The sequence below is a fragment of the Staurois parvus genome, unplaced genomic scaffold (assembly GCF_062004578.1).
Source record: "Staurois parvus isolate SC_StPar_1 unplaced genomic scaffold, SC_StPar_1.0 ptg002545l, whole genome shotgun sequence".
NCBI lineage: Eukaryota > Metazoa > Chordata > Amphibia > Anura > Ranidae > Staurois > Staurois parvus.
Window position 1 is genome coordinate 4179 of NW_028320341.1, and position 12675 is coordinate 16853.

General features: G+C 48.1%; 1 protein-coding gene across 1 annotated transcript in view; it reads left to right on the forward strand.

Moving 5' to 3' along the window:
• The first annotated feature begins 867 nt into the window (after nucleotides 1–867).
• Nucleotides 868–12675, forward strand: part of LOC149430663 (WD repeat-containing protein 1-like) — a 67442-nt gene continuing 55634 nt past the window's right edge. Inside the window, exon 1 of the mRNA XM_089666125.1 lies at nucleotides 868–1096. Within this exon, the coding sequence (XP_089522251.1) occupies nucleotides 1081–1096 (16 nt within the window). The 5' untranslated portion in view covers nucleotides 868–1080. The remainder of the gene's footprint in view (nucleotides 1097–12675) is intronic.

The window sequence follows — 12675 nt, forward strand, 5'->3', positions numbered from 1 at the left end:
GTACTATCAGCAGATGGATTGGGGACAGTAGAAAATGGGGAGGATCAGAGAAGGCAGAATCAAACAGCCTTTTTATGCAATGCGGAGGATTAACCCCTTAGGTTCCACAGTGAGTATAACAAGCATGCTTTACTGCATATACAGACTAATTTTTCATGGTGGGTTTTTTAACACTTTAAGCCCCGTATACATGCTAGTCTCCATATCAAAAATTAAGAGCGTACTAAACTTCTGAAAATATTCTCATTCCTAGATTGTAAGCTCTAACGAGCAGGGCTGAGCATTGGTGAAAGCTTGTAGGAAGAGTTTTCATTCTCCCTTGATTGTCCTATGAGGCTGCATGACCCCTGTCCCTCTGTCTGGACTTTGCTGATTGGCCCTGTGCCGAGCACATGCATCTTCCCCCCCCCCCAAAAAAAAAAACTAACAATACACACCAAACTGTGCATGTGCAGAGTGTCTCTTAGGGCTATGTACTATTGGTATATGGATTGGGGATAGTAGAACAGTAGAAGAAGGGGAGGATCAGAGGAGTCAGGATCAAACAGCCTTTTTACACAATGCAGATGATTAACCCCTTGGGTTCCACAGTGAGTATAACAAGCATGCTTTACTGCATATACAAACTGATTTTACTATTATGGGTGTAGTAACACTATATCTTCTGGAGGGTGCTTATAGCTTGCACAAAAACAAAAAATGCTATTTACAGCTACAGCCTCCTTCTACCCTCCATATTTGTATACAGCTCTGTACTTCTCTAAAAAGGTAAAAAAAAAAAAAAAAAAAAAAAAAAATCAGATTTGCCCTTAGTAAAGATGGCGCCGGCCGTGTCTCCGCCCTGAGCCGTGTCCCCGCCCCCCGGCGCCCTGACAGACAGAGCTGGCTTGTTGCTGGAGGCGGCCGAGAGGGAGCGGGCTGGAGCTCCAGCGGAGGAGCTCATTGTTGACCATATATAGTCAAAGCCACAGGGAGACATCGCAGCTGTGAGCGGCTTCAGCTTCCGGGTTTGTATTGCGGGGCGGCGGAGAGAGAGCCGGGAGGACTGACACCGAGCGGAGAGGCCACTGCACCGGAGACATGCCGTACGAGAGCAGTAAGTGATCGGGGAGAGGGGACGGGCCATACCACTGATTGACCAGGAGAGGGGAGGGGGGCCTGTCACTGAGCGGGGAATGAGACCTCCACACCCTGCATCGGGCTCAGCCCACCTGTCATTGCCTTACACCCAGGAGGGGACTACAAGTCCCAGGATACATAGAGTGCGGCCCGGGGAGCCACAGGTGGTCTGATCCCATTCATTGCCGGAGAGTGCGCTCCATACACCGAGCATACCATTCATTACCACTGTGCCAGGACCGGGCGTACATGGGGGGGCCTGGGCTGCGGGCACACATGGGGGGAGGGGGAGAACCTGGGGACCGAACATACATGGGGGGGAAGGACCTGAGGACCCAGAATACATGGGGGGGGGACTGAGGAATGAGTATATATGGGGGGGGGGGGGGGGACCTGGGCACTGGGTATGCATGGGGGGGACCTGGGCACTGGGTATGCATGGGGGGGACTGGACCTGGGCACCGGGTATGCATGGGGGGGAGGACCTGAGGACCCAGCATACATTGGGGGGGCTGAGGAATGAGTATATATGGGGGTAGGGGGGGACCTGGGCACCGGGTATGCATGGGGGGGACCTGGGCACCGGGTATGCATGAGGGGGACCTGGGCACTGGGTATACATGGGGGAGGGGGGGTCTGAGGACCAAGCATACATGGGGGGGGGGGGGGGCCTGGGGAATGAGTATGCTTGGGGGAGGGAGGGGACTGGGGATATATGGGGGGGACCTGGGCACTGGGCATACATGGAGGAGAGCCTGGGGACTAAGGATGCATGGGGGCGTGGGACTGGTGGACCTGGGCGATGGAGGAGGGGGGAGAACTTGGGGACCGAGCATACATGGTGGGGTGGGGGGGGACTGAGAACGGAGCATACATGGGGAAGGGGGGGCAGGTTTTGTGCACCGAGCATACATAGGGGGCCCTGAGTGTTCTCAAGGAGCAGTACAGATACATCTACACAGAGCACTATGGGGGGGTCATGGAGGAGTGGGACTTGTGAGAGCTCCTTTACGTTAAGGAAGGGTGATATCTGTTCTTCCAGATCACTGCCTGGGACTGGTGCCAGTAGGACCACTTACTGGAGGCTCCCTACCACCAGGAACACTGCCTGGGGGATCACTTCCAGGAGGACCACATCCTAGCAGATCACTGCCATGAAGACCGCTACCTGGAAGATCACTGCCTGGGGAGGGGGGGTTGTTGCCAGGAGGATCACTGCTAGGACAACTACATCCTGGGGGGGGATGGTTATCACTGCTAGGAGGACCATGTCCTGTGGGGACCACAATCCTTGGAGTCTGGCTGCACAGGGGGGACCATGGCCTCCTCCATAGTGCTCAGCCCCGGATTATGTCGGGGGTGGGGTGTTCGGCGTACGCTTGCGTCGGCGGTGGGGTGTTCGGTGTACGCTTGCGGTGGGGTGTGCGGCGCACGCTTGCGGTGGGGTGTGCGGCGCACGCTTGTGTCGGCGGTGGGGTGTGCGGCGGACTCTTGCGGTGGGGTGTGCGGCGTACGCTTGCGTCGGCATTGTGCAGCGCATGCTTGCGATGGGGGTAGGGGGTGCGGCGTACGCTTGTGTCGGCGGTGGGGGGTGCGGCGTACGCTTGGGTGGGGTGTGCGGTGCACGCTTGGGTGGGGGGTGGGGTGTGCGGCGGACGCTTGCGGTGGGGTGTGCGGCGGACGCTTGCGGTGGGGTGTGCGGCGGACACTTGCGTCGGCGTTGTGCGGCGTACCCTTGCGTCGGGGGTAGAGGGTGCGGCGTACGCTTGCGTCGGTGGTGGGGGGGTGCGGCGTACGCTTGCGGTGGGGGGTGCGGCGTACGCTTGCGGTGGGGGGTGCGGCGTACGCTTGCGGTGGGGGGTGCGGCGTACGCTTGTGTCGGCGGTGGGGGGTGCGGCGTACGCTTGTGTCGGCGGTGGGGGGTGCGGCGTACGCTTGGATGGGGTGTGTGGCGTACGCTTGCGTCGGCGGTGGGGTGTGCGGCGTACGCTTGTGTCGGCGGTGGGGTGTGCGGCGTACGCTTGCGTCGGCGGTGGGGTGTGCGGCTTCATTGTAGGCCTGAGCTGTCAGCAGGTGTTTAGATGATGTGTGATCACATATACATCAGTGTGTAGTCCTCAGCAGAAAGTTCCCAGCAGGCCACTGTGTTCCTGTACATGTCAGGATGGTGGAGGTTTTGCTAGAAATCCACAGAGGTGTGTGTTAGGTAAATAATACAAATATGTGATCAGCACCAATGTATTGTTATCTGGGGGTACTATTTGGAGATTGGGGGGGGGTATGTAATGAATTGATTTGTTGGTACACTGCCTCTTTAAGTTGCCAACATTTACTTGCATACGGCACCCCCTGCTCGGTTGAGTCGCCCCGCTCAGCAATGTATGTGCCTCTCATGTATAAATATTTGATGTTGTGTGTACATGGGAAGGAGGTGTGTGTGTCGACACCAAATAACCTCTCCCTTTCCCCCTCCACGCCCTTATACTGCAGTGTCGCTGGCTCTCTGATTTACACACCCGCTCACTTCTCATTTACTTCTTCCTCCCTCTTCCTCAGCCTGTTGCAGCCATGTCCTCCCTCCCAGTACACACCTTACAGCGACCGAGATTCTTCCTGGCTCCTCTACACACCCTGCAGCTCCTATTGACCTCCCACTTTTATGATGGGCCCTGTGACTTGGTGTATGGCTATCTGAGCTTTTTAGTTCTAGAACAATATTCCCACTTGTATTCTGAGTTGAACGTTGTGGGACTGTAGATGGGAAAGTGTCCTAATTGCATTCATTCATTCTGGAATAGCTAAATATAGCAAGAATCTGTGTTTACAAAAACAAATCATGAAAATGACTTTATTCTTTGCCATATATCATGAGTTACTGTTGTGTGCTGGCACTGTTCATACATGGCTGGGTGGACATGCCGGGGCGTGTGTGTGTTCTCCAGCAGTACAGAGCTACATGTAGAGACAGAGCACCAATGGTGGTTTCAATGGAAGTATGTGAGATACCAATATTCTCTACACTGGTATAGAGATCTGATCACTGGCTGGAGGATCATTGCCAGGGGTTTACTATGAGGAGAGCTGCTGCTGTGGGAATCCCTTCCAGGGGATCACTGCTTGGGGAACTGTTGCCAGGAGGACTGCTTTTGAGAGAATTGCTGCCAGGAGGATCCTGCCCTGGGGGAACCGCTGCCCTGGGGGAACCGCTGCCCTGGGGGAACCGCTGCCCTGGGGGAGTTGCTGCTGGGAGGATAGCTGCTAGGTGAAGCACATCCTAGGAAATCACTGTCTGGGAGATTGCTGCCAAGAGGACTACTGCCTGGGGAAAGTTAAAGTTGCTTTAATTTTTTTAATTTTCCTGAGATTTTCTTTGTGATCTAGGAAAACATAAGATTTTCAGCAAAGCATAGTGTGCTCCATTCTAGGAAATGTCTGTTTTTGCTTTATAGTGGGCAGTTCAGTGTCTTGTTGTCCTCACCCGCTCTAGAAGTATAATAGCTGTGACATGCTTGCTGTGGGTGAGACCTTCAATCATCTTACAGTATTTTTTTTCTCCTTTAAGTGAATCCCTGTGATCTGGGTCATGGTAGAAAGTATGTCAGAATAGCTCCTGCTGTCCTGCCGTATGTTCTCACTGCCATATGTAGGGATGTACAAATATGGGTCAAATCGGGGCACTGCATCCAATCAGGTTGTTTCTGTAATTTTGTATTTTATCTTAAAGCTGAACTCCAGGATAAGCAAATATTGTCTAAACACAGGAGACGTGTATTATTCTTCCTTGAATTTGTGTGCTTTGTGCATTTCTTCCAGATCAGTGCAGTATTCTAGTGTAAGACTTTACTTCTGTGCAGAGCTTCCTGTAATAAAGACCTCTCACTGCTGCTCTGCTTTGGTGACTGGTCTTGTCTCCTCTAGTAGTGCTGGGTCCATCCTACTACTCTGCTTCCTGCCCAAGCTGTGCACACCACAGTGAAGTCACTTCTACTTTTCCAATGTAATATCTGGGTTTGCAAAGGTGCACACAAAGTAGATTCATATCCCTTGTGGCTGCTAAGGAGTATATTTTAGTTTAAAGGTTTTTTTTTTTTTGTGTGTGTAGAGTACAACTTGTGATGTATACTTATCAGGAGAGAAATGTGGGATCTGCCATTACTGACCTCATTCTAGTACTTATGAGTCACAAAGGCACATACTGGGATCCCTTATCTGTATGCTGTTTTGGGGGTCAGTGATTCACAGAGCTTTTAGGCCAGAACATCATCATGTTAGGCCAGTTCCTATTTTGGAAAGGGCGGGAAGATTGGAGTTTAAGTGACCCCCTTTATTGATTGATTTAAGGTGGACCTTCACCCAAAAATGATTTTCCCTCATAGTATACCTCCTGCCGTCCTGTGACTTCTTATGGCCTGCCGTCCTGTGACGTCTTGCGGCCTGCCGTCCTGTGACGTCTTGCGGCCTGCCGTCCTGTGACGTCTTGCGGCCTGCCGTCCTGTGACGTCTTGCGGCCTGCCGTCCTGTGACGTCTTGCGGCCTGCCGTCCTGTGACGTCTTGCGGCCTGCCGTCCTGTGACGTCTTGCGGCCTGCCGTCCTGTGACGTCTTGCGGCCTGCCGTCCTGTGACGTCTTGCGGCCTGCCGTCCTGTGACGTCTTGCGGCCTGCCGTCCTGTGACGTCTTAGTATCTGCTTCCATGTTTTGCACCTTGGTTTGCCCCTGCAGCCTTCGGGCATAAAATCGCACATCTCAGGAGACTACAGGACCATTGTTATGGCAGATCGCTGTCTTGCTCATGCATATTGGAGGACTGCCTGTGAGTCATAAGGTGAAGTGACAGCTGACTCTGAAGCCAAGATGATGATGCAGAAGATCCAAAGCAATGCAAAGAATCTACTGCTTTTCTGATATGTTTCCATTGAAGGCTATGGGCCACAAAATCGCATTGTATTGCACAAAAATAGCACTGCACAGTATCGCTTCACAGTTGTGTTGAATTGATGTGAAGAGCCGCCTTTGAAAAACAATGTTATTTCCATTGTCATGTGATTCTGTGCAACTCAAGTCACATGGCAAATTGCACTAGTATGAATTAGGCCTGAAGCAAGCTATAGATGATGGTTGCAGGAAAGAAAATCACTTGATTCCCCCATTAACACAGTCAGTGCTAACAGGGGAAATCCCTCCTTCAGTGTTATTGTATTCTGCCGGTGTGGAATCTTCCGTGCCGGCAGAACATGATGATTGGCGCTGGCAGCTATAGCCAGTATTACAATAGAACATTTTAGACAATTTAAAGTGATCCTAAAGCGAACAACATTTTTTACCTTAATGTATTCCTTGCGTTAAGATAAAAAACATTTATTTCTCTGCCCTCTCCCCTCCCTGTGTGAAGAGAGGGGAGACGAGATCCAGCTCTGTGCACGGCTGCATCTCTTCTCCCCTCTTTTCCTCTTCACACGCACACAACAGCTGCTGTCCTTCAAATTCAGTGAGGAGGAAAATGAGCCCGAACATTGTTCCCCATAGTGATTCTATGATATTGACATCTGGGGACTGCGGCACCTAGGGAAGGTGTGAGACTTTGCATTCTCGTCAAACCACAATTCGGCAGCACCAGCTGTGTGAATCGGAGCATTATCGTCTTGGTAAATGGCGTTGACCAAACCATGATTGCGCTGCCACCATGCTTTACCATTGGCACAAGACAGTCCTGGTCGTAAGCTTGGGATTATGTTGGTCACATGTAAATGCGCACCGTGGTTGGGAACAGTGTGAGGCTCGATTCATTGGACCATATTACAGTCTTCCATTGGTTGATAGTCCACAATTAATGGGTGTCACACCCCTCTCTCTTCTTCTGAGCATTAATATCGGTCACTAGTGGTTTGGCAATTGCAGTACATCTATGAATGTTTTGCTTATGGAGTTCCATCCTCCCCACCCCTGCACAGTTTTTGTGGACAAGAGCTTTGGAAGACTGGGATTGAGCCCTACAGTCACTTTTGCAGTAGGGGTTTTCTTATTCCGAGTCACAATCCTGCACAATGTCCTTTTTTGTCTCTATCGGTCAGTTGACCATGTCAGCCACGCTTATGCTTCTCAGACGACGTTTTCCTGGAAACTGTATATACCGTCATAACCTTTGATACTGTACCTTGCAACACCACAAATTGGCAACTTCAGTCACAAAGGCACCAACACTTTGCTCTCTTTGAAACTCGGTAGGCTATGACATGATCCCATATTACTAGCAGCGCACTCAGTGAATAACGAAAGTGAGGCTTCTCACTTGTTAGGTGTCTCATCACACAGCAGAAGCAAGAGTGTTGTATCACTTCCACCTTCAATGTGGAACATGTCGTCAATGTGGAACACCTACAGATCATGTACAGTAGTGTTTTCATATATTTTCTTTGTCCAACCCCTGTACTTGTCTCACAAGCTGTGCACTTTAAAGTAGGACTGTAGCAGACTGAGACACAAACAAAAGTCAGCTAGATAAAAAATGTTCCTGTCCTAAGATACACTGATCATAGTATTCTGCTGCTACCACATCTTCCTTGCAGACTTCTTTCCTCATTCACTCACATGATCTATAAAACCGGCACCATCTTGTCTTCCTCTTCTCTGATGACCTGTGTTGTCTACTGATAACACACATGCTGTAGTCCTGTGCATGTGCTTACAGAGCAGGAAGCCTGGTCAGTGTCTATGGGATCAATTAACTAAGAGAGAAATACCACATACATTTTTGAGCTAAAGTGATACTAAAGTCGTGTGTGTTTGTGTTTTTTTTATTTGAAAAAAAAAAAAAAAAAAAAAAAAAAAATATATATATATATATATATATATATATATACATACTTACCTGCTGTGTGCAGTGGTTTTGCACAGAGCAGCCCGGATCCTCTTCTTTTCAGGTCCCCCCGCTGGCGCTCCTGGCTCATCCCTGCTGTCGTGTGCCTCCATAGCATACAGCTTGCTATGGGGGCACAGGCGTGCTCTCGAGCCACGGCTCTGCTTGTCAATTCACACACATTTAAACGTGATTCTTGTGAGCTACTATGGTGTATTTTATAAAATGAAATTAATTTATGTTAAAGTTAATTAATTTGCAAAATTAATCAATCAATAACGTGGTGACAAATTAAATATGTGGGTCGCTTACACCATACACATACCCATACTCGTGTCTAACTAAAATCATATAATACAAAAACATGTGGCGTGCAACACGTTTTTGTAGTATTCAATTCACACACAGCCGTGGCTCGACCCCCTCCCTCTCCTGATTGGCTCCCTGGCTGTGATAGACAGCAGCATGATCCAATAGCTCCTGCTGCTGCCGCCCCCAGAGAGTCCCCAGAGAACCGAGGCTCTCGTGGACATTGCCAGATCAGGCTCAGGTAAGTATGGGGGAGGCTGCTGCACATAAAAGGTTTTTACCTTGATGCATACAGTGCATGAAGGTAAAAAACCTTGAGCTTTACAACCACTTAAAAATAACTCCTGCGGTATTTATTTCAAAAGTGGTAAATTCACTAAAAAACATGTGTTATTTATGATTATATTTTTTTTGATATTACATTTTATTTTTTTTTTTTTTTTGGGGGGTGTGTGTGTATTTTTTTTAATGCTAACACTACAACAGAGGAAGATAGCTCTGTAAGGCCCCTTCCACACAGGGTGGACTTTGCCAGCACAGTGGGGGATCTGTCTGCTGCTCCCCGCTAAGCAGACGAATGGCTGGTCTGTGTCTGCTCTGCTTATGCAGAGTGGACACACACAGCCTGCTCTCCTCTGTGAAGTGGAAGGTGTAAATGAACCGCCTTTCTGCCATCTGATCTGCTAGACGGAAGGGAAATGGATCCCCACCCGTCCGTTTTTAGCGGATTGGATATAGGCGAGTGTAAACAGACAAATGTCCGTTTTTACACCCGCCGTTCTCGAGAGGTCCGATCGGGTCTGCCTGAAAAACTGACAGGCCGACCCGACCGGTCTGCTCGTGTGAAAGGGGCTTCAATGAATGCACCACAGAAAGAACTAGAAATATTATGAAACATTCTAGTATGCTTTCATTCACAGAACGATCTCCCTCTAGTGAAATGTTACAACTTTATTTTCATTTTTGGGTTGAGGGCAGAATATTTGCACACTGATGCATTGTATACTTTTACTGGCCATGGCAAAGTTCCCCTTGTTTTGTACATTGCTACAATATTGTCTGCCTACTGCCAGGTAATATTGAATGTCTTCTTTAGTGAATTGACTTTAATGATTTACATTTTTTCCCCCAACATTTACCTCACATTCAGTATTTTTTGCTTTGATGAATTGACTCTTATTATCTCATGCAATATTTTCGCCAAATGACCCGTGTGTATGGCATGCGGGATCTTATAGTGAATTGACTCCTATGCCTGACATTGGGAATCCTATGATGTGGTATTTGTAAGATGTTGGGATTTACAGCTGCTAGGCATGTGTGTACAAGTAAGAAACCCAGAAAAATCACAAGAATAAAGAATGCTTTTGGATTTCTTTACAGAAAAGAAAAATAGAGCTGAATCTGTAAGAAATGTGATGCAACTGCTGTAGTTATGGCACAATAGGTTTGGGCTTACCTTTCTCCTTTTAGAACTGGCTTTGTATAACTTGAGCCTATAGAAAGTACAAATCATGGGCCAAGTAGATGGGGAAATGACAGCTTCATTGTCCACATCACAGTGAACTTGTAGGCTGGATATATGGCACAAAGGGGGGGTAGGAGTGCCTGCCTGTGAGCTCCTCTATTTTCAGAGCATCTTGATCTGTTGAAACTCTGAGATTGTCCAAAAAGCAAACGGTGGGCACATCTCTTGTGCCTTCTCTGTGGCCTACACCACGTTGTCTTCAAGTACCTAAAGGCCATTGAGGTCTCTTGTCACATTTGTGGTCAATAAAGAGCCAAGGAGAGAAGAAAGGCGTGTAACTGAGAAATGTGGGTGCTGTGAGCTTGGTGTAGCAGGATGCTCTGGATATGCATGCTGAAACTTGAAGAATCCTCTATTATCATACCACCTGATATCTGATGTTTATCCAGCTCATTGGTCTTTCTTAATGTTGTACTTTATGGAAGATTGGCTGTATACAGAGTTCATATACATATATTTTGAACAAATTAACTGCCAAAAGAATTGTAAAAATGTAGTCTTGTCCAGCCTGTCTTGACATCAGACATCCCTGCCACGTAGCACAGCCATGTCATTATTATTATACAGTATTTATAAAGCACCAATAGTTCGCTCAGCGCTGTACATTACAAAGGGGGACAGAACATGCGACAGAACAACAACAATACAATGCAAAACATGAGGGGATCGAGGGCCCTGCTCTTTCGAGCTTACAATCTAGGAGGGAGGGGATGGTGGCACAGGAGGAGATAGCTGTGGGGGATGGGGTGGTAGGAAGAGTGGAGGAGGTCGGCAAGTTAACAGGGGGTGGGGTAGGCTTCCCTGAAGAGGTGGGTTTTCAGGGTGCGCCTAAAGGAGAGGAGAGTAGGTGATAATCTGATGGGTTGGGGCAGGGAGTTCCAGAGGATGGGTGACACCCTGGAGAAGTCCTGGAGGCGGGCATGGGAGGAGGAGACCAGGGAACTAGAGAGAAGGAGGTCTTGTGAGGAGCGGAGTGTGCGTGTTGGGCGGTACTTGGATATTAGGTCAGTGATGTAGTTTGGGGCAGTATGGTGGACGGCTTTGTACGTCAGTGTTAGGATTTTGAATTTGATCCGTTGCGCAATCGGAAGCCAGTGGAGGGATTGGCAGAGGGGGGTGGCGGAAACGGAGCGGTTGGAAAGGTGAATGAGTCTGGCAGCCGTATTCAGGATGGACTGAAGCGGGGATAGCCAGCGGCGAGGCAGGCCGGTAAGGAGGGAGTTGCAGTAATCGAGTCGTGATATGATGAGGGAGTGGATGAGCTGTTTAGTGGTTTCTGGAGTTAGGAACGTGTGGATTTTGGCGATGTTGCGGAGGTGGAGTCTGCACGAGCTTGTTAAAGATTGGACTTGGGGCTGGAAGGATAGGTTGGAGTCCAGAATGACACCCAGTACTCTGGCCTGCGGGGCGGGTTTGATGGTGGCGTTGTTGGATGTGATGGAGAAGTCAATGGGGGGTGGTTATGCAGCTCATACTGCAGTTAAGCAGGACAACTTTTTCCAGGAACTGTACCAGACCTTAAAGTGTTACTAAACCCAGGACCCAGCATTCACTATATCTGGTTTCCCACAGTACACTCAACATGGAAATGCAATTATTTTCGTAAATGTAAACTGCTAAATACCTTTTTCTCATCAGCAGTTAGAGCAGTCTTGTGACTTGTGTCCAGCAGAGCACTGGTTACAGCTTGTAGGAGGAGTTTTCTTTTTACTTTCGGAGGATGCAAAACCCCTGACCTCTGCCTGGACAGTGCTGATTGGCCCTCTCCCAAGAAAAAAACCCCCCAAAAAAGTAATCAGTCAAGTCAGTATTTACGATCACTGCCATACCAGTCATATGCATGTGCTGCAATGCTCTAGTGACAGTATGTTTTAAAAAAAAAATAAAATTCCTACTTTTACAAAAAATTGCGACAAAAAAAAAAACTTCAAAAAGCTCACCATGCCTCTTACTAAATACCTTGGAGTGTCTGCTTTCCTAAAAAGGGTCATTTGGGGGTATTTGTACTGTCCTAGTATTCCAGGGCCTCAAAATTTTAAATAGGCTGTGAGTTTATCAGTGATGATCAATTGTCAAATATACAGTTACGTCCATATATGTTTGGACACTGGCACAATTTTTAGTTTTTTTCAGGTATTTACCAAAACATATTCAAGCTATAGTTCTATAATGGATATGGACTGAAAGTGCACACGTTTAATTTGAGGGTACATCCAAATTGGAGGAAGGGTTTAGGAATTACAGCTCTTAAGCTTTGCCATCTTCCCCTTTTTCAAGGGACCAAATGTAATTTGACAATTGAATCAAAATCTGTTTCATGGCCAGATGTGGGCTACTCCTTCGTTAATTCTTCATCAGTTAAGCAGGTAAAAGGTCTGGAGTTCATTCTGAGTATGGTATTTGCATTTGGAATCTATTGCTGTGAACCAACATCATGCGTTCAAGGAGCTGTCCATGCAAGTAAAACAGGCCATTGTAAGGCTTCAAAACTAAACCAATCCATCAGAGAGATGGCAGCAACATTAGGAGTGGCCAAATCAACAGTTTGGTACATTCTGAGGAAAGAAGGACACACTGGTGAGCTCAGCAACATAAAAAGGCATAGACGTTCATGGAAGACAACAGTGGTGGATGATCGCAGGATCCTCTCTATGATAAAGAAAAACCCATTCACAACATCCAGACAAGGGAAGGACACTCTCCAGGAGGTGGGCATCTCAATGTCAAAGTCTACAATCAAGAGAAAACTTCACGAGCACAAATACAGAGGGTTTACCACAAGGTGCAAACCATTAATAAGCCTGAAGAAAAGCCAGAATAGACTTTGCCAAAAAACATCTAAAAAGGCCAGACCAGTTCTAGAA